Here is a 26,028-nt window from a genome sequence, read left to right on the forward strand (position 1 = left end):
AGATTATAAAAAAATTAATTTATCGTTCACACGCTAAATGCATGTGAGCACTTCCCTGCACTGTCCCTGTCTCTGTTCTCATTGCACATTTGGGTACTGTGGTGGGAATTTTCAGCATTGGCGGCAGCCTAGGCATTATGGGCGGGCCTTGTGGCTTCAGACACATCTGTAATGGTCACTGTGTCACCTTAGCTGGATTCTCCTCACATTCTTTCATAGTTAGAAGTAAAACTAAGTCAAGTGATTTAGTAATGAAAGATTTAAATTTCTACATCAGCAGTAAGTCTTTGCAGTAGCAACCAAGCGGAAGCTAAAGGTTCGCTAAGAGTAGCAGGAACAGAGTCTAACGGCTGACCGGGAAGACTCGGACCACAGGGGGCAAAGCGCACCTCTAACGGGGCTACTTGGAGCAGATGGGACAAACAAAAAAATTTCTGTAGAACTAAAAGAGGTAACTAAGAAGTGGTGCACAGCTAGCTTTAGCACAGGCTCTCACTCGGAAAACTACAGAAACAAAACGAAACCTGGTGAGGAGATTCTGTGCTCACAATCTACACCATCCCAGTGCACAGAGTTGTTAATCCATGTTACTTTTTATTGTAGGTTTGCCATCTCTAAGCTACCACTGCTAACACCAACACTACTTTATGCTGGGGAAATAAATCTCAGGGACAAAATAGAAGCTAGTACTTATTTACAGTGGCGCGTCTAGAAAATTTTTGTTGGGGGGGCCAGGTAGGGGCACAGATTTGGAGAAGGGTGGCAGATGTAATTGGCAGATAATGTTTAAAAAAAATTCTACCAACCGTTAACCATAATTCAATAACCCTATAAACCTAACAACCGAATGCACTTTTAACTCTTATTAGAATGAGATTTTAACCACTACGGTGCAAAGTTTTTAGATACTGCGTTGATAAAGTACAAGAGATACAATCAGTCAGTGTTTATTCAGCAGTCAAGGACATCAATATTTGCATAGTATTTTTACTGACATGTTGTGCACATATGTTTTGGGCAAAAACATTTTTGAATATTAAAATATGAACATTTGTAACAAACAATTGACAAATTAGCCAATGCCAATGTAAAACTTTATGTGCCTGTTAAAAAAAGAAGATAATCTTCTCACAAACTGGTGTTTGATTTGGAAACAGGAAAAAAGTGGGGAAACAACTGAAAAGACTAACATTTGAATAAAACCTGAAAGCAAGTAAATACTTTATATGCTGCCTTATGGTAAACTTTGGTAATATTGATGTATAAAGAACAACACTGGCTGATGATGAAATACAGTCAGCTGGCATGGTGACACTGCCAGTATTAACCTGCAGGACTGGACTGGGACAGAAAATCGGGCATTTTGACTAGAGACCGGCCCACCAGGTATTAAAGCCATAAAGACTTTGACTGAAAACAAACCCTGTTGTGACAGTGATGTACACTGTCTTGTTGGTATATGTATGATTTCTATACATTTTACGTCAGATAAAAACTTTGGTTGTAAGATTTAGATAATTATTTAATAAAAGCGAGATATTTTAAATGAGAATAAGAAAGAAAAGTATTTCTTTGTGCCCCCCTCTCCCTGTTAATGCCCTACCTGCCCCCCTGGCAACACTTTGCTAGACTCGCCCCTGCACAGTTACCAGCTGTCAGCTGCTTAGAAAAGGATCCTGGTGTTATTTGTCTCTCAGAAACAGTTCATAACTTCCCTTCAACTCATTCATGTGAACTAAAAGGTAAACCTGTTTCTCCATCACCTGTTCAGCTCTGATGATTCAGTAAGGACATCTCCTGGTTTCATCTTCATGTTTCCCTCTCACCAGATAACCAAACCATATCATGACCAGCAGCTTTTTTGCAGCTGTGGCTCCAGCAAACATCAGCTGATACTAGAAATTAATATTAAATAAATTCTAACAACAGCTGATCAAGCTTAAACGTGCAGCTGTTGTTTAGCGCGACATCTGCTGGTTTCCTCTTTCTGGCGCAAAGTGGGCGATAAACAAACAAGAGAGAAAAGCCGATCAGCTGATCATTGATCAGTTTCATGATTGAAGTAGCAACAGGAGAGGCAGGGGGAGAGAATGAGAGAAGAAGAGGCAGCTGTGCAGCGTAACGACAGAATAAATCCAGCTTTGTGTGTATCACGTTATAACGTGATACACTTGTATTTTTCTTTTGCCTGGGTGGCAGCTCTACGCTTCCTTACTTTCGTGCTTGGCTCTCCTACCTTTGCTAAGGTGATGCACATAGCGCAGAAGCCGATGCTGCATTCACTTACACTCGGATATCTGAGCTTCACCGTTAAAACATAATCGTACATTTGATATTTGATTGAATTTTATTGTTTTGCCTTTGTGGTGGCACCTGGGGTGGCCAGTCTGCCCTCCCAGGCCACCCCGCTGGACACGCCACTGCTTATTTAGTCTTAACAATAGCCTTGACCCTGTTTCTGCACCAACACAGGTCTAAACACTAGAGAAAGAAAAGTAAAGTTTTTAGTGCCCAGAAATCTGTCTATAAGAAGAAGTAAGCAAGACTCACCGGTGACTGCAGCCTTCAGGAGCCCAGGTCGTGTCCGATGCTTCCAGCTGCTCGCCCATGTTAAATAGGCAGCTTCAGGATCGATAGTGCCTGCGTCACCAATAGGAAAGGGGTGCGTAATTATGCACAAGGTAGAACATTGGCTGCTTCATTAATATGTAGAGAGGATTGATCAGGGCTTATATCGGTTTTTTTGGGGTTTTTTTTAACCTTAGATAGGTGGCTTGTCAGAATTTGACCCTGTTGCTAAGCTAAAGCTAAGCTAAAGCTGAATATAAAGTCGGCACATTTATTGTATTTTTTATCAATATTATTATAGATGGGTGTTAATTATCATGGCCTATGTCATCATTAGTAGTTAAAGTCAGTTTTTTATTAGCATGAAAGAATATTGCCAGGATAACATAGGCGGCCTTAAGGTTGGTGTATATTAAATGCAGTATTTGCAGCATATACCATATTTATTTGCATGTTCCCAAGTAAAGTAATGGCAATAAGTAGCCTAGAAACACTGAAAATATTTTTAGTTGTGCTATAAGTTGCCAAAGTTAAATAAATTCTTATCTAGTATAAACCTATTTTCTTATTAATATATGAATGAGAGATATTTGTGAGCAACTCAGCTGATTTGGACTTATAAACGCTCTTCAGTTATTACTGTGTTATGAAGCTTTGTCCCTTTCTTAAATACACAGTAGCACCTGTGGAAGAGAGTTCATTACCTATATGGTCTTACAGTCTGCCTCAAACTCATGAATAGGCTTGTCTGTGATCATTGTCATTCCCCAGGCCGGTTCCTGATGTAGTTTAAAGCAGGCTTTTTGGCTTTGATTGTATTGTATAGACTCTAAACTTGGGCCTGTTTATAGGTGTATGACTGATATATATTATATTAAAGTATAGTTTTAAATAGGAGTTTAACAGGTTGACTGCGGATCCTAGTTCATAATCTCTGTTTTGTGGACACCGTATGTACTAGTGTAAGCGAATCGGTGCACATAAGTGACTTTGTGATTGTGCTACTCTCCCTGAGACAGTAAAGTGAGGTGAACCAGATGTCCTCGGTTCTGCTCTGACGGTGACCCAATGACTGATGCTCTGCCACTACAGCCATGCTGCTAAAGTCCCCAACAGTTGGTATGTTTCCATATTCTCTCTTGTTTTCTCTTTGAATGTCAACATATGATAAATGATAACGAGCCACATCCAGCAAGGCCTCGAACACAATAAAACGAGGGAAATCTTCTCTTTTTAAAGTGTAATTGGCAGTTCCAGTTTGTTCATATATTTAAAAAATATGGGAATGGACAGGACACTGTTTTTTCATTTTGCAGTAGTAAATAGCATGTACTGTATGTGGGTCCTTTGTGTAGTGGTTAATGGATTCATCTTACACATGAAAGCTCCCTGGTTTGAGAGTAGGATTGGATACAAATCCACCCTCAGGGCGTCACAAGCCCAGATAAATGGGAACGTTGTGCCAGGAGGAGCAGCAAACTTGCTCATTCACATATTCTCCTTTTTAGCGGTTGTTTTGTCTGGTAATCACCTCTGGGTTAAAATACGAATGCATCCAGACTTTTTAAAAGCTAGAGCCACTTTGTGTCTCCATACTGAGACACAAAGTGGCACACCAAATCACCCAGGTACGAGTATGCGACTTATTTAACTTAATCTTATGAATATATACATTTAGCCTGGGTTTAGTTAAACGAATAACATGGATTTGTTAAAACATTTCCCCTGTCCAGAATGATATAACTGTCTCTTGATAATGTTTTTTGTATTTTAAAGCTCTGCTAAACATAGCTATGAACAGCTGACTCATTTACATCAGTCATATCTGAGAGTTACCTGCTGTAGATTACCCAGAAACTAAGGCCGTTTGTATCTTGTTGACCGGCAGTATAAATTAATAAGGACACGTTAAAAAAATGTGCACATGTTGCTAAAGGCCTGGGGGAGAGCGAGCCCTTTAAATATCAACTTATGAGCTTATGAACTCTAACCTCTTTTTCTGAAAGCAGTTGAGGGGATGGGGGGGGGCAGAGGGGTCACACCTGACCGTTTCCAAATATGATTATGTCAGAATAAACTGATTATTTCAGGCATATGAGACAAATGTGCGTCACGGGCTAAATTTAAACACTTTATGTCTGAAGGCAAGGAGACAAAACGACCCGGTCAGATGTCCTCGTAGTGGAAGCTTTATTTCACATAACAAAAGCAACACGGCATATATTACATACAGAAATTAACATCTTGAAAAGGAAAGAACTGAATTTAAAATACAGGAAAAGTCTGAGAGTGCTGACTGCAGAAACAAGCGATAACGGGTGGTGTATTTAGAGATGGCCTGCGTATGGCCACTGTAACAGCTCCAGCAAACAAAGCCACCTCTCTTTCAGTCCGTTATTCACGTGTGGAGCCTCTCCCTGATCAGCATGCAGTTACACAGACGTCTGTTTGTAGTTCTTGGTGTCCAAAACCTTCTTTCCACACATTGCACAGATTCCTGGACACAACAGAGAGAGAAAAGAACAATGCAAAAATGGTTTAAGCAAGCATCATTATTTTATCAGAGGTTTTTGGCCTCTTTGGGGCAGCAGAACTGAACTGTGAACAGAAAACAGCAGCATCAGCTCCGTCTATCAAACTGATGAGTTTAAGTTAAATATCAACTCTCCTGTAACTATGCTTTTTGATCACATCAATTCCTGAGGAAGACCAGAGGTCCTTTTATCTGCAATATGCCCCAGCTCAGGGTTCCAGACTCCAAAAGGCATCTGGTGGAAAATCTGGGAGCATTATTGTTTCTCTAGCGAGTTCTTAATGTCCTGCCGAAAGCATGTTTTTCTCCAATTTTCCCTGTTCAATGACAGAAAAAGCACAAAGGGCAGGCAAATAAGAAATGACAGTAGAGACCTAAAATTTTGCATAATTCTGATGAAGAAGTGCATATTTCCTCAAAGTTTTTTTCCCCCAGGAAAATGTGAGGCATCTGATGAAATGACCGATAGCCAAAACAGAAGGTCAAAAGCACAACTTCTCCAAGGCATTATAACAAGCCTATTCAAATGGCGGCCCAGAATCAACCAGCGAGTGGCCCTGCCTGTGGTCCTGGCAGAAACACAGAGAAAACGCAAAAAATTTATTAATTAATTAATTTAAAAAAATTAAAAATTCCTACAGTGTAGTGTAGACTGTGAATGCAACACTCCTAGTAGCCTAGCAATATTTAACCCACAATACACCGTGATATAAACATATTAAACTATCATCGTATGATGTGACAACAGCATGTCTTTCTCAGTCCAAAAGTGTAAAATTGACAATGAAAACTGTCGGTTTAACCCTGCCTGGACTGACAAATACTTATTCATTTTACCGCCAAATCCAAATGCCAAACCTATTTGTTTAATTTGCAGTGAGTGTGTTGCGGTACGTACGAAGGCACCACAATGACAAACACCAGACTTTCTACACAAACTTTCCAGAGCAATCTCAGGAGAGGGCTGCAAAGTTTAATTGCGAGTTTAATAATCTTACAACCGGAGTTGTACTACCATGGTGAGGGTCCTGTACAGCCCAAGAGAGAGCTGCAGCAGCTTCCCTTCGTGTTTGGTTCTTGGCGAAGAAGAAAAGGCCTTTCACAGATTCTGAAACAGTGAAATACTGCATGCTGGCTGTGGTGGATGCGGTGATAAGTGACGAAAAAACTAAAGTGTGACTAGGGGTGTCAAATTATCGCGTTAATTGCGATTAATTAATTACAATGCTATTTAGCGCGTTATGTTTTTTAATCTCGTTAATCTAATTTTTAATCTCTTGACGTCATTGATTTTGTATGAGAGTTGCTATGTTATAAAATCCGTTTTTATGTGCTGGGCTCCTTGTGCTTGACTTGTTGGGGGTGGAGTCACGTCGTGAGGTCAAGGTGAGAAGTGGTGATTAGCTTACAGTGTGGATATGGAGGCGCATCTGAGAGTTGTTGGCCCAATGAACGGGAAATTTGTATTTCATAAACGCCCCGATGGCACCATTGACAAAGGTAAAGTGGTCTGCCTAGAGTGTAAGAAGGAGTTTGCTTACCACCGAAGCAGCTCAAGTTTGGCCTATCACCTCAACGCAAAGCACCCAGCCGCGAGTGCAGCAACAGCTAGCAGTGAAGACGTTAGCAATATAGCAAGCCAGAGCAAAGCTTTTCGCCAAACAAAACTAGAGAATACCCCTCGTATGAGCAAGTCTGCGACCGACAGGCTGACTAATGTTATTGCCAAGTGGATAGCGATGAACTGTAGGCCGATAAATATAGTAGAGGACGAAGGATTGACAGAGGTGTTGCAAATTGCGTCCAATGACCCGTCATACAAGCCGCCGTGCAGGACTACAGTAACGACCAAAATCAGCAAAATGTACGACGGCGAAAAGAAAAACAAACTTGAGATTTTGGCGGAGGATTCTCCCAACTGTGTTGCTATAACCGGAGATCACTGGACCTCAGCTGGCAACCACAGCTATTTTGGGGTGACTGGACACTTTATTGATAGTGAGTGGAACCTCAACTCATTTGCACTGACCGTCATGAGAACAGAAACCAGGCACTTTGCTGATAAATGCGCCGAACAGTTCCTCAAGGTAGCAAATGACTGGGGTATTGAAAACAAGATATCCACCATTGGCACAGACAGCGCAGCAAACATGCTGGCTGCTATGAGAGCACTTCCATATGAGCACATCGCCTGCAATGCTCACATTCTCCAGAGGACCATCATGGTATGTCTCGATAGCAGTGGTTTTGTCGGTGTACTGGCAAAGTGCCGCAAGATTGTTGGTCATTTTAAACAAAGCCCTGCGAGTACCACAGAACTTAACCAACAACAAGTAGCACTCGGAAAGAAGAGCGATCAACTTATACAGGATGTACCCACCAGGTGGAACTCGACTCTCGCAATGGTCTCACGCCTCCTATGTAACCGAGAGGCTGTCCAGGCTACGTTGGACCAACAGAACCACAGGTTGGTCTTGCCAACCGAAGCTGAGTGGGCGAAACTGCAGAGGCTGGAGCTCCTGCTTGAACCATGCAAGTAAGTTCAAATAAACACCTTCCCATTTTAATTATATAAACTACTGTTACATGTGTAAAATCAAAATTAATGAACATAACAAGGAACTTTTAAGGACAATTAAATTGGAAATCAGTTACACTTTGATTTAAATGAATCCAGCTAGGTTTATTTAGCAAACCTCTCCACCTCTGCAGGTATGTGACAGAGCTGCTGGGTGGTGAGGCCTACGTCTCTTGCTCTGTAGTGCTGCCTGCTTTTCGCCATCTGTACCGTGTCATGGACATTACTGATGATGATCCTGCCTACGTGGTGAAGTTCAAGAATGCCTTCCAGAAGGATCTGGCAGCACGACGAGCTAATGGCAACGAGATATGGTTCGAGGTGGCCACAGCATTGGATCCACGGTTTAAGGATTTGAAATGTCTTCCAAGAGAAAAGAGGGAACAGGTAGGACAATAAGGTTAAGCTGGACTAATGAGTCCAATTCATTATCAAATCAAATTTTTATTTATTATATGGAACACAAAGTTCTTTACAAGATTAAATAAAATAAAAAAAAAAAGCACTTAGTTTTAATCACATTCATTCATTCATTCATTCATTCATTCAGGTGTGGACCATTCTGGAGAATATGCTCCAGGCAGCAGAGCGCAGAAGAGCAGATAGTCTCCAGCCCTCCACAGAGGATGATGGACCAGCTCAGAAGAAGAGGAGGAGCGAACTCCTTCTGGGGTCTGACTCTGACTCAGAAGATGGAATTGAGTCTGGAGAGCTGCAGCGCTACAGAGCAGAACCCAGCATCAGTATTGATGACTGTCCCCTGCAGTGGTGGTATGCTCACTCAGGAGTCTATGAAAAGCTGTCAGTCCTAGCACAAAAGTACCTGGCCTCCCCAGCTACCTCTGTACCCTGTGAGAGACTCTTTAGCCTTGCACGCCACATAGTGCAAAAGAAAAGGGCAGCCTTGCTTCCAGAAAATGTTACCAGGCTGGTGTGTCTTAGCGACTGGCTGAGGAAGAAGAAATGAGACACATGTGGTCAGCATAGTTGCTGTGTCATTTGTAGCCTACTAGAATAGATTGCTTGATGTTCAGCACTTTTTTTTGTGATGGAAGAATACTTTGATGTGCTAACTTGCAGCACTGCAATGTCAGTTTTATTTTTCATTATCTGAAGCAGAGGAATTTCAGTGCTGTATTGCTCAGAAAAGAGCAACTCTGATGTGCTAACTTGCAGCACTTAATTTATTTGATTTTATTTGTATTTATTTTTCCACTTATTTTACAAAAGAATACAACAGTATGTAAATGGTTGCATCTGTTTAACGTTTGTTAAACAATAAATGACTTTATAAAGTCACTTTCTTTGTTATATCAGTCTTTTGGTCTGCCACAATAAGTTGAGGGCTTTCCTCAGCTATTTTTAGGTGAGATTAAAAAAGAGATTAATTAGATCAATTAATTAAAAATCATAATTAATTAATCTCTATTTTTTTTAATCTCTTGACAGCACTAAGTGTGACATCTGCTATTAAAAGCATACCCCTGTCAGACAGTTCAAATATTCGTAGAGTTTAAGTTCTGGCGTCAGACAAGTTTGAAATGCTGTTAGATGACCTGAAGAAAACTGATGTAATGTCTATAGCAGGATATGGGTTCACAGACAGAACTGATATTGCACAGTTGTGCATATATGTCTGGTTTTTGGATGCAAAATTGCTCGGCTATTACCGTTAGAGGGACACACAGCTGGCGAAATAATGTTTGAGAAGATTTCAGCTCTTTTTGAGGAAAATGGTCTGGAAATGAAGCGTGTCTGTATACTTGTGACTAGGGCTGGGCGATATATCGAGTTTTTTAAAAATATCGATATATTTTCATACGAGATATAAGATGTGACAATATCGTTTATATCGATATAGTCTATGTTACGTTATAATTATACTTGTGGAGCCGCAGGTTTGCCTCTCTTTCGTCCACTTTTGTCTCTACGCAACGTTACTCGGACTCGCCTCTCCTTCACTGAACACAGCGGAAAATCTCCGTTAGCGAGTTACCGTGCGTGGGGCTGGGCGGCGTCAACGTGTTAGCGAGCTAACAGCGCTAACGAGCTAACCGCGCTAAAGACATGCAGCCCGGAGGGGCTGCACGGCCTAAAATCCTTTCATTTTCTCAAAAATCGACAGTGCACCTTATGTATGAATTCTGGTTGTGCTTACTGACCGCGAACCGATTTTATGTGGTACACAGCGCTCAGCAATCTGTCAAAAAATGTTTTAATATGACTTTGCTAAACTACGGAGCTGCACCGCTTGATGGATTGTCGGAGGATTACGGCTACCGAGGAGGAGCCTCGCGGAGTGATACGTACTGTGTGTGTATAAGGACCACAAATGGCACCTGTTCAGAGACGTGGTGCAGCTGTGAAATCTGTCTCTTTGTTATTATGCTCAGCGTCTATTAGTTTACATTTTGACTGCACAATTGTGAGCTTTTTGTTATGCACAAAAACAACATTGTTTTCTTTTATTTATGGACCATGATTATTTAATAAATGCTGATAATTTATTTTTGAGTAATTTCTTCATGTACATCTACGCTGTATGTAAATAAAAGTGCCCGTGTGACATCTGGCACACAGTGTGACTAAGAACTCTCTTTTTGTTCTTAACTTGTGGCTTTAAAAAAAAAAAAATCGAGATATATATCTTATATCGCCATCCAGCTAAAAAATATCGAGATATGACTTTTGGGTCAGATCGCCCAGCCCTACTTGTGACAGATGGGGCTCCATCCATGGCAGGAAAAGTGAGTGGTCAGCAAAATATTTATTTTAATTTGAAAGGGAATTATCAAAATGGTTTTTTTTTTATTATTAGTATTTCAAATGTGCAAAAAAATTGTTTAGTTATAGCTCCCTTTTTTTTTTTTAATGGACCTTTTGGTGTGCATTTGTGAGAGGTCACCAGATTTACAGGGGAAAAAGGAATAAAAAATTACATGTTTTTCAATACAGTTGTGTGGGTTTGAAATTGATCATGATCTGCTGCTTACTGGCTGCTAAAAAGTATCTGCCCCAGATAAATTCCTCGGTTTGAAAATCTGGCCCAACTAACTTCTTAGTTGAATAGCCATGCATTATAGGAATACATAACTGTTTTGACCTCACTTTCATGTTAAAGTTTCCAAAAACATCCAAGCCTCAAGCAGGCTGTTCTTTTGTAACCCTGTTGTTGAATTCGTATTTGCCGAACCACGTGGGAATGAAGCTGTCATGCACTGTACTTTGCCCTACTCATCCTTTGTATTTGTTATTATATTTGCCCCTTGCTTCTTTATCTGGCCTGATAACCTGTAGCCACACTGGACCATGTAAGTAACATGAAGATCAACATATCTATACCTTTTGAGACGTAATGTCATTTGTATTATCTAATGTAAACAGCTAGCACTGTCAGCCATGCTACCTTTGAACTGTTAAACTAATCTTCTTGAAAGATTAAATCTTAGACCACTCAGGCAAATGCTGACTTCAGAACTACGGAAGAGGGACTGTTCATTGATCTGACTGACTCAAGAACAAAGATCTAGTCCAAGACCTTTAGTAGATATAAAATAGATTAAAGAGGGGGAAAAGCCCACCGCAGGTCAGAGTCCTCTCACATTCCCAGCTATTGCCACATCCTAATCTGAGCATTTTTGCCTCAATTTAAAGACAAAAAAAGAAAAATAAGTAGATGTGTCAGAAGCAGTTGCTTAACGGTTTTCAGAGCTTAAAGCTGTGAAGAAAAGCAAGACTACAAGTATAATGTTTACAAAGAACATCTGTGTATTGATCTGTGTATCATGCAGAGAGGCAGTTTTGTTAGAATATGCTGAAAGCAATAAATGCATTCAAGTTTTGGACCCACAGTAGCATTCCTGCATGGTAAGCAGTGCGACTTTGTACCTTTCTTGTATGCACAGCCCTGGCAGTAGTGTGATCCAGCCTGATGAACTGAGCTCTTGCAGATCCTGCAGATAGCAAAGCCGGACTTGCTGTAAGGGTCGAACCTGCCATGGGAAAGAATTATAGACACATAACTACAGATGCAGTAAAGTTAGCGCCATGGCTGTAATGAATTAGCAAGTTAAAATGGTGATTTTCATGCGAGAAAGTATGTAGGTCTTCTATGTGAAAATAGAGATGCTGATGGCGCTCACCTGGCTTTCTTAGAAGTCAACATCTTATTCTCATTTAGTTTGCGCCCACCACTCTCTGATTGGAAAAAGCAGAAAGGATCCAATCAAACATCATCATTAAAGTAACATCACATTAAAACCACAAAAAAAGCTTCTGTGCAGGCCGGTAGTCCTGTATCACCACTCAGCCTACACTTGTGAAAAGAAAGTCCCCCATCTATCAGTTCTAAGCTTTTGCAGATCAGGACATAAATAAAAACTTCAAAAACAACATCAGATGAACAACAACACATCTTACACTGTGTGATTTTTTTCCTTGAACAAAAACTAAGCAGAAATGGATAAATTGTGTATAAAAACCTAAGTGAACAACATGATTCAGGCATGTGTTTATGCATAGTGGCATTTCCATTAGGTAGAGGTCTGGACTTTGACTGGGCCATTGCAAAACCTTGATTGTTTTACTTTTCAGACATTCAGCTGTAGATTCGCTGCTGCTCTTGGGATCATTGTCCTGTTGCATCAGCCAGATTTTAGCTGTTGGACAGAGGGCCTCACAGATAAGTCTATGATCAACTCAATGACTGCAAGGTGACCAGGTCCTGTGGCTGCAAAACAACCCCAGATCATAACTCCTTCCCCATCGTGTTTGTGCTGACAAGTTGTGTTTGATTTTCTCCATGCACAGTGTTATGCATTATGGCTATTCTGATCTCTTCTGTGCAAAGAACCTTGCTCCAAAAGTCTTTTGGTTTGTTCAGATGCAACTTGGCAAACCTAAGCTGTGCTGCCATGTTTGTGTTAGAGAAAAGAGGCTTTCTTCTGGTCTTGTGTGAATTTGCAGGCACATTCATTCCTGGGAAGATTGAAAGTTTTCCACTTTATAATAATTTCTAATCACTGTAGAATGAGCAAACTATAAACAGACTGATGAACAGCAACAAATGCTTCTCTAAGATCATTGCTGACATCTTTCTTCCTTGGCATCATGTTAAAATACACCTGAATGCTCCAGACAAGCAAACTGCTAAAACCTATGCTTTTATAGAGATGCTCACACTTGCTGATGATCAAACCAAAACTAAATGGATTTGATTATCAGTCCCTGAATGCTACCTACCCTCTTAATTCCTACAGTAAGGGTGTTAGTTTTTACAGGACTGCAGGGTTATAGTAAAGGGATAAATTATGCTGAACTGACATTTTTCTTTGTGCTTCTGTGCTTTTGCACTGGAAAGATGAGCTAGGTCATTGGTAATGTCTGCCATGTGCTAACTGCCTAATGTTACTTATAGTGCATGGTGTCTGGCCAAAAAAAAAATGTCTAGCCCGTGCAACAGGGACACTGATTGATTAATGTACAGTTTATTGCCCACTTCAAATATGAAGAGAAAGGTTATACAAACCAGAAAGCACTGGATCTCAGTTAACTGTTCTCATAGACCAATGATTGATATCAGCTAAGTGGGTAAAAATCTTTATTCTTTCCTTTCATGTTTTTTCTGTAATTACCAGTAACAGATGCTAATAAGATGTGTTCTTGAGAGTAGCTTTACATTAAAAGTTATAGCCTTTGTTTCACTGGACAAGATTATTGGTTCTTTCATTTGGGGAGGGAAGCCACCTAGGGTTTCTAAAATTTTACTGCAGCGATGCAGATTTAGTGGAGGATTTGCATTACCTAATTTTCTAGCCTACTACTGGGCAGCTTACATCCATAAACTTTGCTACTGGCTAAAATCTTCTGGTTCCTCGTGGTGTAAATTGGAGCTATCATCATGTAAGGGCTCTTCTATACCAGCCTTGCTCTATTCCTCTTTATCCGTAAAACCCTCTCTGTATACTGATAATCAGGTGGTTCTTAACACACTCAAAATCTGGTTTCAGTTTAGACGGCACTTTAATTTTGTAATGCTATCTTCCTCGGGTCCTCTAAGCGACAACTATTTGTTTCCCCCTTCACTCTTGGACTCAACATTCTCAGTGTGGTGTGACAAGGGTATAAAACAGTTCAAACATTTATATGTGGATGGTGTTATCGATAATTTTCCCAATTTGTCTTCTCGTTACGATCTCCCTATTACCCATTTGTTTCGCTATTTTCAAATTTGAAATTTTGTTGCCAAGAGTTTCCCAAATTTCCCCTCTTTACCTCCAGAACAGCAGTGGGAAACTACGTTATCATTTATTCCTCATCACAGAGGAACCATTTCGAAACTCTATGATACTATCCTGTCTTTTAGTAACCACTCTAACGTTAAGCTTAAGTGTACATGGGAAGGAGACTTGGAATTCAAATACATGAGGAGTCTTGTGAACAGGCTATAGCGAGGGTACGGTCTTCCTCATTCCCGCGTGGTTCGGCAAATACGAATTCAACAACAGGGTTACAACAGCCTGCTTGAGGCTTGGATGGTTTTGGAAACTTTAACATGAAAGTGAGGTCAAATCAGTTATGTATTCTTATAATGCATGGCTATTCAACTAAGAAGTTAGTTGAATATTTATATTCAACTAACTAACGTATATTTAAAAAATTAAATATACGTCGAGAGGTTGCACAGCCAAATTTTTCCACAAGTGGCAACCCTTCATTATACTGTTAAACTCCTGTAAAAACTAATATATATATATATATATATATATATATATATATATATGGCCTGTATGGTAAATGGCCTGTATTTTATATAGCGCTTTACTAGTCCCTAAGGACCCCAAAGCGCTTTACATGTCCAGTCATCCACCCATTCACACACTGGTGATGGCAAGCTACATTGTAGCCACAGCCACCCTGGGGCGCACTGACAGAGGCGAGGCTGCCGGACACTGGCGCCACCGGGCCCTCTGACCACCACCAGTAGGCAACGGGTGAAGTGTCTTGCCCAAGGACACAACGACCGAGACTGTCCAAGCCGGGGCTCGAACCTGCAACCTTCCGATTACAAGGCGAACTCCCAACTCTTGAGCCACGATCGCCCCTATGTATATATGTATGTATGTATGTATGTATGTATGTATGTATGTATGTATGTGTATATATATATATATATATATATATATATATATATATATATATATATATATATATATATATATATATATATATATATATATATATATATATATATATATATATATATATATATATATATATATATATGGGGATGAGTTCCTGCCCCAAGTGGAGGAGTTCAAGTATCTCGGGGTCTTCTTCGCGAGTGATGGGAGAAGGGAGCCAGAGATCGACAAACGGATTGGGGCTCCAGCTGCAGTAATGCAGACGCTGCACCGGTCCGTCATGGTGAAGAGGGAGCTGAGTGTAAAAGTGAAGCTCTCAATTTACCGGTCGATCTACGTCCCTACCCTCACCTATGGCGACGAGCTGTGGGTAGTGACCGAAAGAACGAGATCGCGGATACAAGCGGCAGAAATGAGCTTCCTCTGAAGGGTGGCTGGCCTCTCCCTTAGAGATAGGGTGAGAAGTTCGGCCATCCGGGAGGGGCTCAGAGTAGAGCAGCTGCTCCTCCACATCGAAAGGAGCCAGCTGAGGTGGTTTGGGCATCTGACAAGGATGCCCCCTGGGCGCCTCCTGGGTGAGGTGTTCCAGGCATGTCCCACCGGGAGGAGGCCCCGGGGCAGACCCAGGACACGCTGGAGAGATTATATCTCTCGGCTGGCCTGGGAACGCCTTGGTATTCCCCGGATAAGCTGGAGGAGGTGGCTGGGGAGAGGGAGGTCTGGGCCTCTTTGCTTAGGCTGCTGCCCCCGCGACCCGGCCCCGGATAAAGCGGATGAAGATGGATGGATGGATGGATGGATGGATGGATGTGTGTATGTATGTATGTATATATATATATATATATATAGATATAGATATAGAGAGAGAGAGAGAGCGAGCGAGCAGCTGGACAGCATAGTGGTTAGACTACACGCCTTTGGAGCAGAGGATCACAAGTTCGATTCCTGCCTGGGCCCTAAGGGTCCTAAGGCTAGATCCCCTATGCTAAGCAAACCTCTCGCAGATATATATAAGTATCGGTTAATTGTATTTCCGTAACTGCAAATACTGTGTTGTTTTCTTTTTTCAATAAAAATATTTACAAAAAAAACAAAACAAAAGGTTATAGCCTTATAGTTATAGCCTTCATCGAGTCCTCAGTGCTTAGGCTCAGTTCACCTTAGAATAACAACACATTTGCTCTGTGTGATTAGCCCGTCATAACTGGCAGATCTCAGGCCATCTATCAGTGTTTTCCTAACCACTTATCCAACTGTCATAGCATGGCATACACGGTACAGCAGACACAGCCACCAGAGAGAGACAGTTTTTCACTCTCAATTCCACATCTACAACTGATTTATAGTCAACCTAACAAGCATGTTATCATTCTGTGGAAGACACATCAGCTCCCAGAAGAAGTTTGAACCCAGAACCTTCTTGTAGTACGGTGACACTGCTAACCATTGTACCACACTAATCTCAGGGCAAACCTGGTATTTCCTTGTTTCTCACTTCAGCACTTACATAAACAATTAATGGTTAAAGAGTGTCATCTAGTGGTAAGAATTTAGTAAAGGTTAACTTTAAAAGTAAAATTCTAAAAATTGGACCAAAATGAGAACCTTTAAAGTTCACAAAGTCACGTTATAACGTGTATAAATGTTTAAAACATATTCAACCATTTAAAAGAAATTTACTTTCTAATCTCATGATACATCAGTGGAGTTCTCTATGTGTCTGCTATGCCCTCCGGTCGTTTGGCCACTTCATGAAAGAAAGCTGCTCTTGCCTGTCTTTGTTGCAGTTCTCTCACACCTCACGCCAGAGCTGAACGGGATTATGCTTGTTTGCAAAATTCCATGTAATTAGCTCCAGCAGTAAGTGCCCCTTTCCATTTAGTTACCGAGCTAAGACATGCATGTTGATTCAGGATTACTTATAGTGATCTTGGGAGTTGAACTGTGGCAAACCTGTGGGACCTGCACTGTTCTGTTGTGTTTGGTTAAATTCACCTGTATGTTAGCAGAAGCTTTTGTGGCCAGACAGGGAGTGTAGGCTTTGTCTTTGCGTAGGCTTTGACATGTAACTTAGTGCTTCTTTTCTTTTTTAGCAATAAAAATAAGTGGGGGGTTTTCTGTTTACTTTATTACTGTAAATTGATTGTAAATAAATGCCTTGGTTGTTCGGCAATCTTGTATGGACGTTTGTGATTTGGTCTGCTGGTATGTTATGTTACACTCCATGTCCTCCGTAAACTGAAGATAAAAGCCCTGTAGATATGCAAGTCAGAGATGATTGTAGGTTTATAATCTTGAGTTAATATCACCGGTTTAAAAGAAAAGAAAAGAGAATATCAGATCATCCCCAAAGTAAATGTATGTACATTCTGAATAATAGTAATAGTAAGTTTGGACTTCAAATTATTTCTTTCAACTGTTCCTTTTCCAAGGGTATAATTGTACAGAACACATCTTGAATGACTTTAAAAAACAAAAACAAAAAAACAGGTTTGGATTTTCTCTAATCCACACCGGGTCAAAAGTATACATACAGGATCAAAAATATACACGCAGAAGTTTTTCAATAAATGGTGCTGAATGTTCTACGGTGTATTTTAACCTGACAAGGCCAAAACCTCTTAACTTCTCCTTAGTGATCATGATTGACTACAACTGGTAGTTTCGCTTTGCTAACACAAAAATAATTTGTTTTACAGCACTCATTGGAGTCATCAATACTCAGAACAATGGGAAAGTCAAAGGAACTCTGTGAAGATCTAAGAAACAGAACTGTAGATTTACACAAATTAGGTACTTTTCTTGGAGCAATTTTAAACCACTGTGGACTCCAAAATCGTCAGTTCAAACAACTCTATGTAAATACAAACTACTTACATATGCTAGCACTTTGCCAAGGTTTGAATGAGGATGGAAACGAGGAATCACCAAGGCACAAGATTGGTCATGAACTAGAAATTTTTCGAACACCACTGTTCATTTCCACGGTGAAGTGACTTTTATACTGCAAAGGACTGGTGGTAGCATCATGCTGCCAGTGATACTGGTAGATTGCATAAAGTGGATGGAATCAAATAAGCAGCCAGAATTATGCCACAAACCTTATTGTTGTTTTTCTTTTGTTTGTTTTAAGTCATTCAAGATTTGTGCTGTACAATTATTCCACCCTATAAAAGCAACAAGGTTAAAGAAATCATTAAAAGCCCCAAATTCATGTTCATGAACGTATTTGAACTACTTTCCTTGAGTCACTTAGTATATAATGATTTATTTTTAATATTTTAAGTCAATGCTCCTAAGAATGTACAAAAAACCAAGAGAAATCACACACTAACTGAACGCTATTTCAGATTTTGGTTTAAAAGCTTAATTTCCCCCTCCCCGTTGTATTATCTATATATTTTCTGTTGTTTTTAATTGTGATCTTTCTATTTAATCTTCCAAAACTTCCAGCAGCCCTTGCACACTGGTGACATTATGCCATTGAACTGAAACAAATCCAGATTTTACTCTGTTCACCTGTTGTATTCCGGGCTCCATCCTTCCAGGTGTCAGGAGTGATGACCTTACCGAGCTTCTTCTCACCTGGAGATAAAAAGCAACCCAGCATATGTAACAAAAACAGCGCAGTGGATTTAAAGGAAATAAGCCTAGAAGGTGAAGGTATGTTTTCCTCAACCAAAGCAACAGTGAGGACAGTAATAACAACAGTTAGCATCACATAGCGTTAGCCAGCTTTCTAAGGATCATCGAGCTTCTCTTAACGGGAAAAAAGACATTAGAATTGAAGATCTAAAATAAATTAAATGATAGAAAAATGGCGAGATACCTACACTTTTCACAAACCATTGTCCTTTTTTGTTTGTTAAAATAGAAGCTGAAGCGTTAGCTGCGTTTAGCTTTCTCTGTTAATGTAAACTTCCGGTCGTTACTTCCGTTTCCGTGCAGCTCGCAAGCGATTGATTGGTCAAAGCCTAGATTTCAAATCTCAGATGCCATTGGTTAGTTGTACTGCCCTTCGGCGAGGGTCCAAGTAACCCGTTTTGTAATTGGTTGCAGTTTCCCTTGTTCATCTGTAAAGTGGACGAAAACCTCTAAGTTTTCTTTAAAAATTAAAAGTTTGCTGCTGCATTATTTCACACGTGTGAATATAACGTGTGAAATATAACGTGAAATACGTGTGAAATAATTAAATCCAATAAATAATAATAAAAATAACTTTTAAAGCTTACAAACAGTAGGCGACTGTAGCAGTCAGGCAGAGACAGTTTAAAGAACACTGAAGAATCTCGTTTTTCTATTTGCTGTCAGAATAACGTTATAGCAGTGAAAGTAGAAAAAGAATGGCTCTCACTGATAAATAATAGTTCACATCTAGCTACATGTGACAGTGTTCACATGTTCTGATTAAATGGGGAAACTGATTAAATAAAGGATTGTGTTCAAACAAGTATACCACAAACATACAATTTGTTTTCAACCAAAATAAATCTGAGGTAAAAGGGGCTTAAAACAAAATCCACAATAATAATAAAATGAACGGTGATTTATGGATGTAGTAAAGGAGGATATGGAGAGGGTTGGTGTGACAGATGAGCAGGGTAGTAGTAGGATGAGATGGAGGCAGATGATCCACAGACCCATAAAGGGAGCAGCTGAGAGATCTGAAAATGTTCTACACAAATATAAAAACACAAAAGTCTCAATGACTACTTTGTCACTTTGAATTGAATTACACTGGACCGATTGCATTGGCCCAGGTCTCACATGTGAAAGATGAGAAAAGCCCATCTCCCACCAGCCATTCTCACCACCTACTACAGAGGGAGTGTCGAGAGCATCCTGAGCAGCTGCATCACTGTCTGGTATGGAAACAGCACCGTGTTAGATCGCAAGACCATACAGCACAAAGTGAGAAAAGATCATTGGAGCCTCTCTTTCCTCCATCACAGACACTTATTGAACCTACTGCATCCACAAACCTACCAGCATTGTGGAGGACCCCACACACCTCTCACACACACTCTTCACCAACCTACTTTCTGGCAAGAGACACCGGAGCATTCACGCCCTCACTGCCAAACTGCGAAACAGTTTCTTCCTCCAAGCTGTCAGACTCCTGAAAACTCAGAGACTAGACTGGCAGACACACACCTTTATACATTCCATTACCTCAAGTACTTATTGCACAATGCTAAAGTCTTTTTGCACAACACAATGTCATTATTGCACCATCTCGTTTCTGTATGGTTCTGCTCTATCTGGTGTTGCACTGTTTTTTGCCATTTTTGCACACTTGTACTTTAATTAGTCTTGTGTTGATTTACTGTTATATGTAGTGCCATGGTATTGGATGAAAGCTTTCTAGTTTCACTGTGGCAGCAATAAATGTATACTAAATGCATGACTGTCTGTAATATATTTAAAGTTGTTAAAACTATAATTTACATTTATTGAACTTTGTCTTGCCTCATCTACAAGGAAGAAGTATTGCACTTTTATTTTGAAGTGAAAGCGGAAGTGAGCTTGGTTCCATGTTTACGGAAACAAGGTCAAGCGATTCATCTATGGATGTTACCTGTGCTACAATTCCAGCGTTACGTTGAGGTTTAAAGTGTTTTGTGTTCAATTTGTCGGTGTCCTGCTGTAGTTCGGTACAGCCTTCACAATGTGGGACCATGAAATCAGAGCCATGGCGTCCACTCACGCTATCATCGCCGCTTCGGTGTTCATGGCGACGGTGCTACCTGCTGTGCTCCTACCGGGCTTCTCGGTGTACGGCACACACCTGCTGTGGCTCTACTCGGTGTCCGCTGCGGTCACCGCGGTCAGCGTGGCCGTGTTCTGGCTGCTCGGGATCACACCGCCCGCCAAGAAGCACACGCTGGGATACAAGGTGCTGATAACGCTTTAATAACGATGGATTAATGCCCGCAGTGCCACATGGGCTGTTTTATTTTATTTTTTTAAAGTACAATAAATGCAGTTTTTAAATGAGGGTTTCATTTGTTAAGGGGGAAAAGCTTTCCAAACCGACCTGGCACTGTGTGAAACACTAATTGCCCCATTCAAATTTTGTCTTGCTAGCCCACAGAATATTTCCCCAAAATTCTTAGGGGATGAATAAGATGCTGTTTGGCAAATATGAGACCAGCAGTGGTTTTGTCCTCGGATCTCTTCCATGGATGCTATTATTGCCCAGTCTTTGTTTGTGGATTGTGGTGTAATGTGTTCCTCTTAGACTACTTCACTTTGTCAACAGGCTCTGTTCAAGTGATGTTTTAATTCAACAGGTCTGGCAGTAATCAGGACAGGGTATGGCAAGTAAAATTGAAGTTGCCTTTCCAAAAAAAAGAAAAACATCTTGACTTATTTGTATATAAATTAATGTGAATACTTGACTCTTGCATGTTCATCAAACCAATATATTTTTTTCCCCAGGAAGTGATCTTTTTATATCTGGATCTTAAAAGTTTGACTGTTTTCTCGCTGTTTTTTTTTTCTGCAGCTGTCGAGGTTGCTTCGCTCCTGCCTGTACTTCTTCCTGTCGTGCCTGTTCTTCCACACTGTTGTCGTTTTATACGGAGCTCCACTGATCGAGTGAGTTATTGTTTTGTGAAACAGAGGTTGATAAAGAGAGACGCAGAGAGTAGCGATCACGACAGTAATACACAATAAACTGAGGATCCATGGAAGGATCACACATAAATGAATGAAAACAGCTGGCAACTACAGAAATCTTCAAACCCTGAAAGGATTCTGTCACTTATACAAAGTCAAGTGTTTTACTTTGTCTCTGCTTGCTTTTTATGTGCGTTTTAAAAATTCTTTTTCTACAAAACTGTCAATAACTCTCTTATTGCAGTTGTCGTTGATACCGTGAACCTATCATTTCTTACAGATCTGCCTTAGAAACATTCTCCCTTGCTGTGTTGCTGACTTCGTTAACCACGCTGAGGTGTCTTTGTGTCCTCGGCCCCAACGTCCAGGCCTGGATACGAGTCTTCAGTCGCCATGGGTAAGGCTGAAATCATTTTCCTTCTCTTTCTTTCCTCCTGGCTTTTCACATGTCTCTGTGTCGAAGATAGTAACTGTTCTTGCTTTTTCTTTGTCTCCGGCTCCAGAGCTATGTCTGTGTGGGACACCTGCCTGCAGATCACTGTGGCCTGCACACTTGTTGGAGCCTGGGTTGGAGCATTCCCCATACCTCTGGACTGGGATAGGCCCTGGCAGGTAATTCTATGCATGGACAAAGCGTATACTCATGGATTTGTATCCTCACATTAGGTCTTATACAGTCTGTGACCTAACCCAGCAAACATTTTGACTTTGAGTACTCGGTCGGCTTATAGTCCACGTTTAAACCTGGTTCAAAAATTTTTTAGCAATTAAAAGTTGTGCTGACATTGCCTTCTGATGGACGTGTAGTTCTTGAACACTGCTTCGATTTTATAGCAAATGCACGTTTGTGTGCTTTTATAACTTTTATGAAAGATACCAAAAGAGAGACTTTAATTGTTACCTTTACTCCGAAGAGTATTTTATATCTCACTGGTCCTTTGTCAGTTTGTATGTTCTTGTCTCTCCAACCAGAGATATCAGTGTAGGAAACAAAGAAGAGGCACTAAGAGAAAGGAGTCAAGGCATTTTGCCATAATCAGACATCATTGCTTGGGAGCCTCAGTCAGCACCCATATCAATTAAATATGACCTGTAGCATGTGACTTTTTTATGTTCCTTACTTTGGAAGAGAGAGTCTGACTAAACCTCTAATCTACTGTATGTGGAAATATTCTCTATCCACAGTGCAGTTTTTGCTCTTAAGACCAGGGAACTAACACGACCATTTAAACCATATTACCCGCGAAGCCTCTCTTAGATTTTTTTTTTTTGAGGTTTTCTCAAATTACTATTGGATTCACAAAGGCCTCTTAACTGCACGGACTTAAATTAAAGTAAATTACTGGTTTCATTTTGATGAATGGAGGAGGTGGATGTCCTTGTGATTTCATTATTCCATTAAAAGTACCTTTAAAATGACCTTAAATGGGTACTTTTCTGCTTTGTTAGTTGGTGAGTAGCAAAAGTGTTGTAGAAGGGAAACAAGGAAGAGAAAACAACAGGAAAAAATTGGAATACACATGTATTAATAGCAGCAACATCAGGCTGATGCTCTGTAGCGACAGAAGTGAAGATTGTCTTTCAAAAGCATGAATGAAGTGATAGGTTGCTATGGTGATATAACACAAGTGTGCCACAGGATGATACTGGGCACTAACCTGCATGAAGCTGGTGTGGTAGCTGTCAGAGTGAAAAAAAAACTGGTGTAAATTACACATTTTTTTTGTAGCTGATTTAAGTTCTTAACTTCCAAATTCTCCACGATGATTTTTCTAAGCACTGGACAGAGTAATCAGCCAATGAATAATGAATTAGATTGTTTTGTTTTGTTTAATGGAAAATGGAACACATTAAAGTTATAATTGCACAGGGAATTCTGTGTAAAATGACTGAGGGAAAATGCAGAGGTAATTGGGGTGTAACTCAAATTGACAGACTAATAGTTCAGCTTCTCTTTGATGTATCGGACCAGTGTCAAGCTTTTAGTCAACAATCATGCTCACTTCTCTACTACTTCTTTTTTTGTAGGTCTGGCCTGTTTCCTGCAGTTTGGGCTCTTTGTTTGGCTACCTGACCGGGCTGGTTGCAGCTCCAGCGTGGATCCATTATCACCGCAAACAGCTCACATACAAGTGCAAGTGATAGTCAGACACACGTGTATTATGCCTGTGCTTGTGCGAATGTATCCACGATGGCGTGACTCCTGATCCTGCTGAATTTCTCTCACTTTTTATTATTTATTTGGGAGCATTCACCCCCTTTGCAGCCTGTAGGGTTGTGAGGCAGTTTTGTAAAAGCTCAGAGGTATTATTTTGTACATGTGATGGCTGAAACGGAACATTTTTAAACGTAATAAAATATTTTCTTCGTTAACAATGTGTATTTACTTGTGAAATTGGGCGATTAAAGCTCCTTGACGTCAGTATGTGTGTTTCTGAAAAACCTGCAGGTGGTGCTGTTGGTTCGCCACCTGTGTGCGTGTGTTTATGTGAAGGTGAGGAGAGTTTTAATGAAAGCAACAGACTGAGGCTCATTTGCAGTGAAATGCAAAGTAATCAGTATTATGGTTGGATGGCCATTTGTTGAGAGAGTCATGAGAGGAAGTTAGAAAATTAAAGAGAAAATGTAAACCTGCTGCAGAGTTGGCTTCCATTCTCTCTCTCACACACACACACACACACACACACACACACACACACACACACACACACACACAGACGCTATTCTGCACCTGAAGCCAACTGCTGATGAATACTGTTCCTTTTTAAACGACCATTAATCTCGCTCCAACTCTATTTCAACACCCTCTCCGCCTCCCCAGCTCCCATTCCACCTTTTTCACATCCTTGGGCAACCATATTGATTCACTTTCATTTCGAGGACATTAATTTCCCTCCTTTCACGCCGCACCACATCTCTTAGTCCTCCCTTGCACCCAGTCACCGCAATGAAATGTACATTTTCCAGAACGGAATGTGAAACTGAAAGGTAAATGAATGATGTTCCTTGCAAATTGTCCGAACGATTGGTATACACAAGTAATTATGGCCAAGATTTAAAATAAAAAAAGCGGAAGAAATTGTCGGTTATCTTTGCTGTTTGAGCATTTTGTGCTGGAGAGTTTCAGTAAAAAAAATCAGAAGCAAAGCTGCCCAATAGCCCTGTGCTTGAACTCCTTCCTTGTTGCCAGGGAAAAAACAGCCTGAAGGAAACAGATGAAAGATGGAGCAGAGGAAAGTCTTTGAAAGTCTACATATGCTTACAGCATCAATCTTTCCCTTTCTCTCTTTGATGAAACTCAATCTGACCTCATGCTGTTAACTCTATTACCCTTTGTGCTCCATGCTTTTCTTTTCTTTTCTGTTTTTTTAAATTTTACACTTCACTTCTGATGCGTCATTACATGTGGAGAGCAGGGGAGTTGGAGAGGAGGGCTTTGGAAGAGCATAAGGTATGATCAAACAGGTATCACGCTGACCTTGTGCATTGTATTAAAACGCTAAGTCTTTAAAAAAAGCTACGATTAGATATGTTTTTGAGTCCTTTGAGGGTTATTTTGCAGGTGTAGTCTATTTACTCTGAGGACTGAAATCTGGTTGAAGTTGCTTTGTTCGTGTGCTCAGTGGCCTTTTCAATCTGTGAGACAAGCACAAGGCCCTTCATTCACGCACGCACACACACACACACACACACACACACACAAAAGCTGCTGCTTCACAAATTGTTCCCCACATTCAATCTCAGAGAACTTTATTTATTCATTATTTGTTCTCAGGCAGCTCTATTGTAGCGGGGCATTGTGAGGAGAGGTAATTTGTCCTCTCTGCCCGTCCTCTCTCCTCAGCCTTTTTCTCCAGGGCGGCTGTGGTATGCATGTATTTGCAGAACTGTTATGTTTCTGCTTTGTTGAAAGAGAGTAGCAGACTGAAACCAGCCGGGTCCTCTGCTCTCTCTCTCTGGTGTTACCCCAAATCCAGCCTGCCAGAATGAGTATTTTTAAGAGTAGTATTTTTAAGATTCCTCATGCTGCTGACAGCACACCGAATTAAAACACATCTCTACATGCCGTTCTGTGCAGCCTTTGAACATTTTTTTTTTTTAGATCATCTTGGTTTGACAGCCTGCACATTAAATGTAAGGCTGTGTCTCATAACTCTCTGCCAAGCTAGGAGCTGAGATGACTCTTGAACAGGCTAAGGAAGAATACATTAAATTTGGGTGCTGATCTGGATCACTGTGTTTAAAATTGTGAAGTAAGCCACTGGCCTTTAAAGAGGAGATTGCTCTTAAAGTGCCCCTCAATTTGTCTCTTTTTCACCTGCTTCAGCAAGAAAGTCAAACATCTTATTAATGAAAGGGAGATTTTTCTCAGGAGATGGTGGATACCACTCAAACACCAGTATTCACAGCCGAGTGAATATTGGATTCATAAATTATACCAAATTTAAGAATGTGTATTAACTTCTCATTATTATAAATATTTAATAAACTAGTCGCATGGCAGAAACTCACTGCATTTAGGCATCTAGACAAGACGTGATTTAAGCGTTTGAATGTGGTATGGTTGTTATTGCCATGTTAGTGGC

The 26,028-nt window shown here is 40.5% G+C and overlaps 3 protein-coding genes across 3 annotated transcripts; 2 read left to right on the plus strand and 1 right to left on the minus strand.

The window, feature by feature from the left end:
• Nucleotides 1–4,739: 4,739 nt before the first annotated feature.
• Nucleotides 4,740–18,806, minus strand: cript (cysteine-rich PDZ-binding protein). The gene is made up of 5 exons (XM_086303994.1): nucleotides 18,655–18,806; nucleotides 18,341–18,406; nucleotides 11,822–11,876; nucleotides 11,568–11,671; nucleotides 4,740–5,065 (listed from the first exon to the last, which is right to left on the minus strand). The coding sequence occupies exons 1-5, from the start codon at nucleotides 18,668–18,670 to the stop codon at nucleotides 5,001–5,003; spliced, it is 306 nt and encodes a 101-aa protein (XP_086160120.1). The 5' UTR covers nucleotides 18,671–18,806; the 3' UTR covers nucleotides 4,740–5,000.
• On the plus strand, nucleotides 6,263–8,655 carry LOC147323557 (E3 SUMO-protein ligase ZBED1-like). Its single transcript, XM_086303990.1, has 3 exons — nucleotides 6,263–7,637; nucleotides 7,814–8,066; nucleotides 8,230–8,655. Exons 1-3 carry the CDS (start codon nucleotides 6,520–6,522, stop codon nucleotides 8,644–8,646), a joined length of 1,788 nt encoding a protein of 595 aa, XP_086160116.1. The 5' UTR covers nucleotides 6,263–6,519; the 3' UTR covers nucleotides 8,647–8,655.
• A 1,379-nt stretch (nucleotides 18,807–20,185) lies between the features above and the next one.
• Nucleotides 20,186–24,057, plus strand: pigf (phosphatidylinositol glycan anchor biosynthesis, class F). The gene is made up of 5 exons (XM_086303993.1): nucleotides 20,186–20,717; nucleotides 21,330–21,421; nucleotides 21,723–21,839; nucleotides 21,946–22,054; nucleotides 23,471–24,057. The coding sequence occupies exons 1-5, from the start codon at nucleotides 20,490–20,492 to the stop codon at nucleotides 23,582–23,584; spliced, it is 660 nt and encodes a 219-aa protein (XP_086160119.1). The 5' UTR covers nucleotides 20,186–20,489; the 3' UTR covers nucleotides 23,585–24,057.
• The last annotated feature ends 1,971 nt before the right edge of the window (nucleotides 24,058–26,028 follow it).

This window comes from Aulonocara sp. 'chitande type north' Nkhata Bay, linkage group LG8 (genome assembly GCF_057382095.1).
Source record: "Aulonocara sp. 'chitande type north' Nkhata Bay isolate Kocher_YH1m ecotype deep benthic linkage group LG8, A_spYH_male_GT1.1, whole genome shotgun sequence".
Lineage (NCBI taxonomy): Eukaryota > Metazoa > Chordata > Actinopteri > Cichliformes > Cichlidae > Aulonocara > Aulonocara sp. 'chitande type north' Nkhata Bay.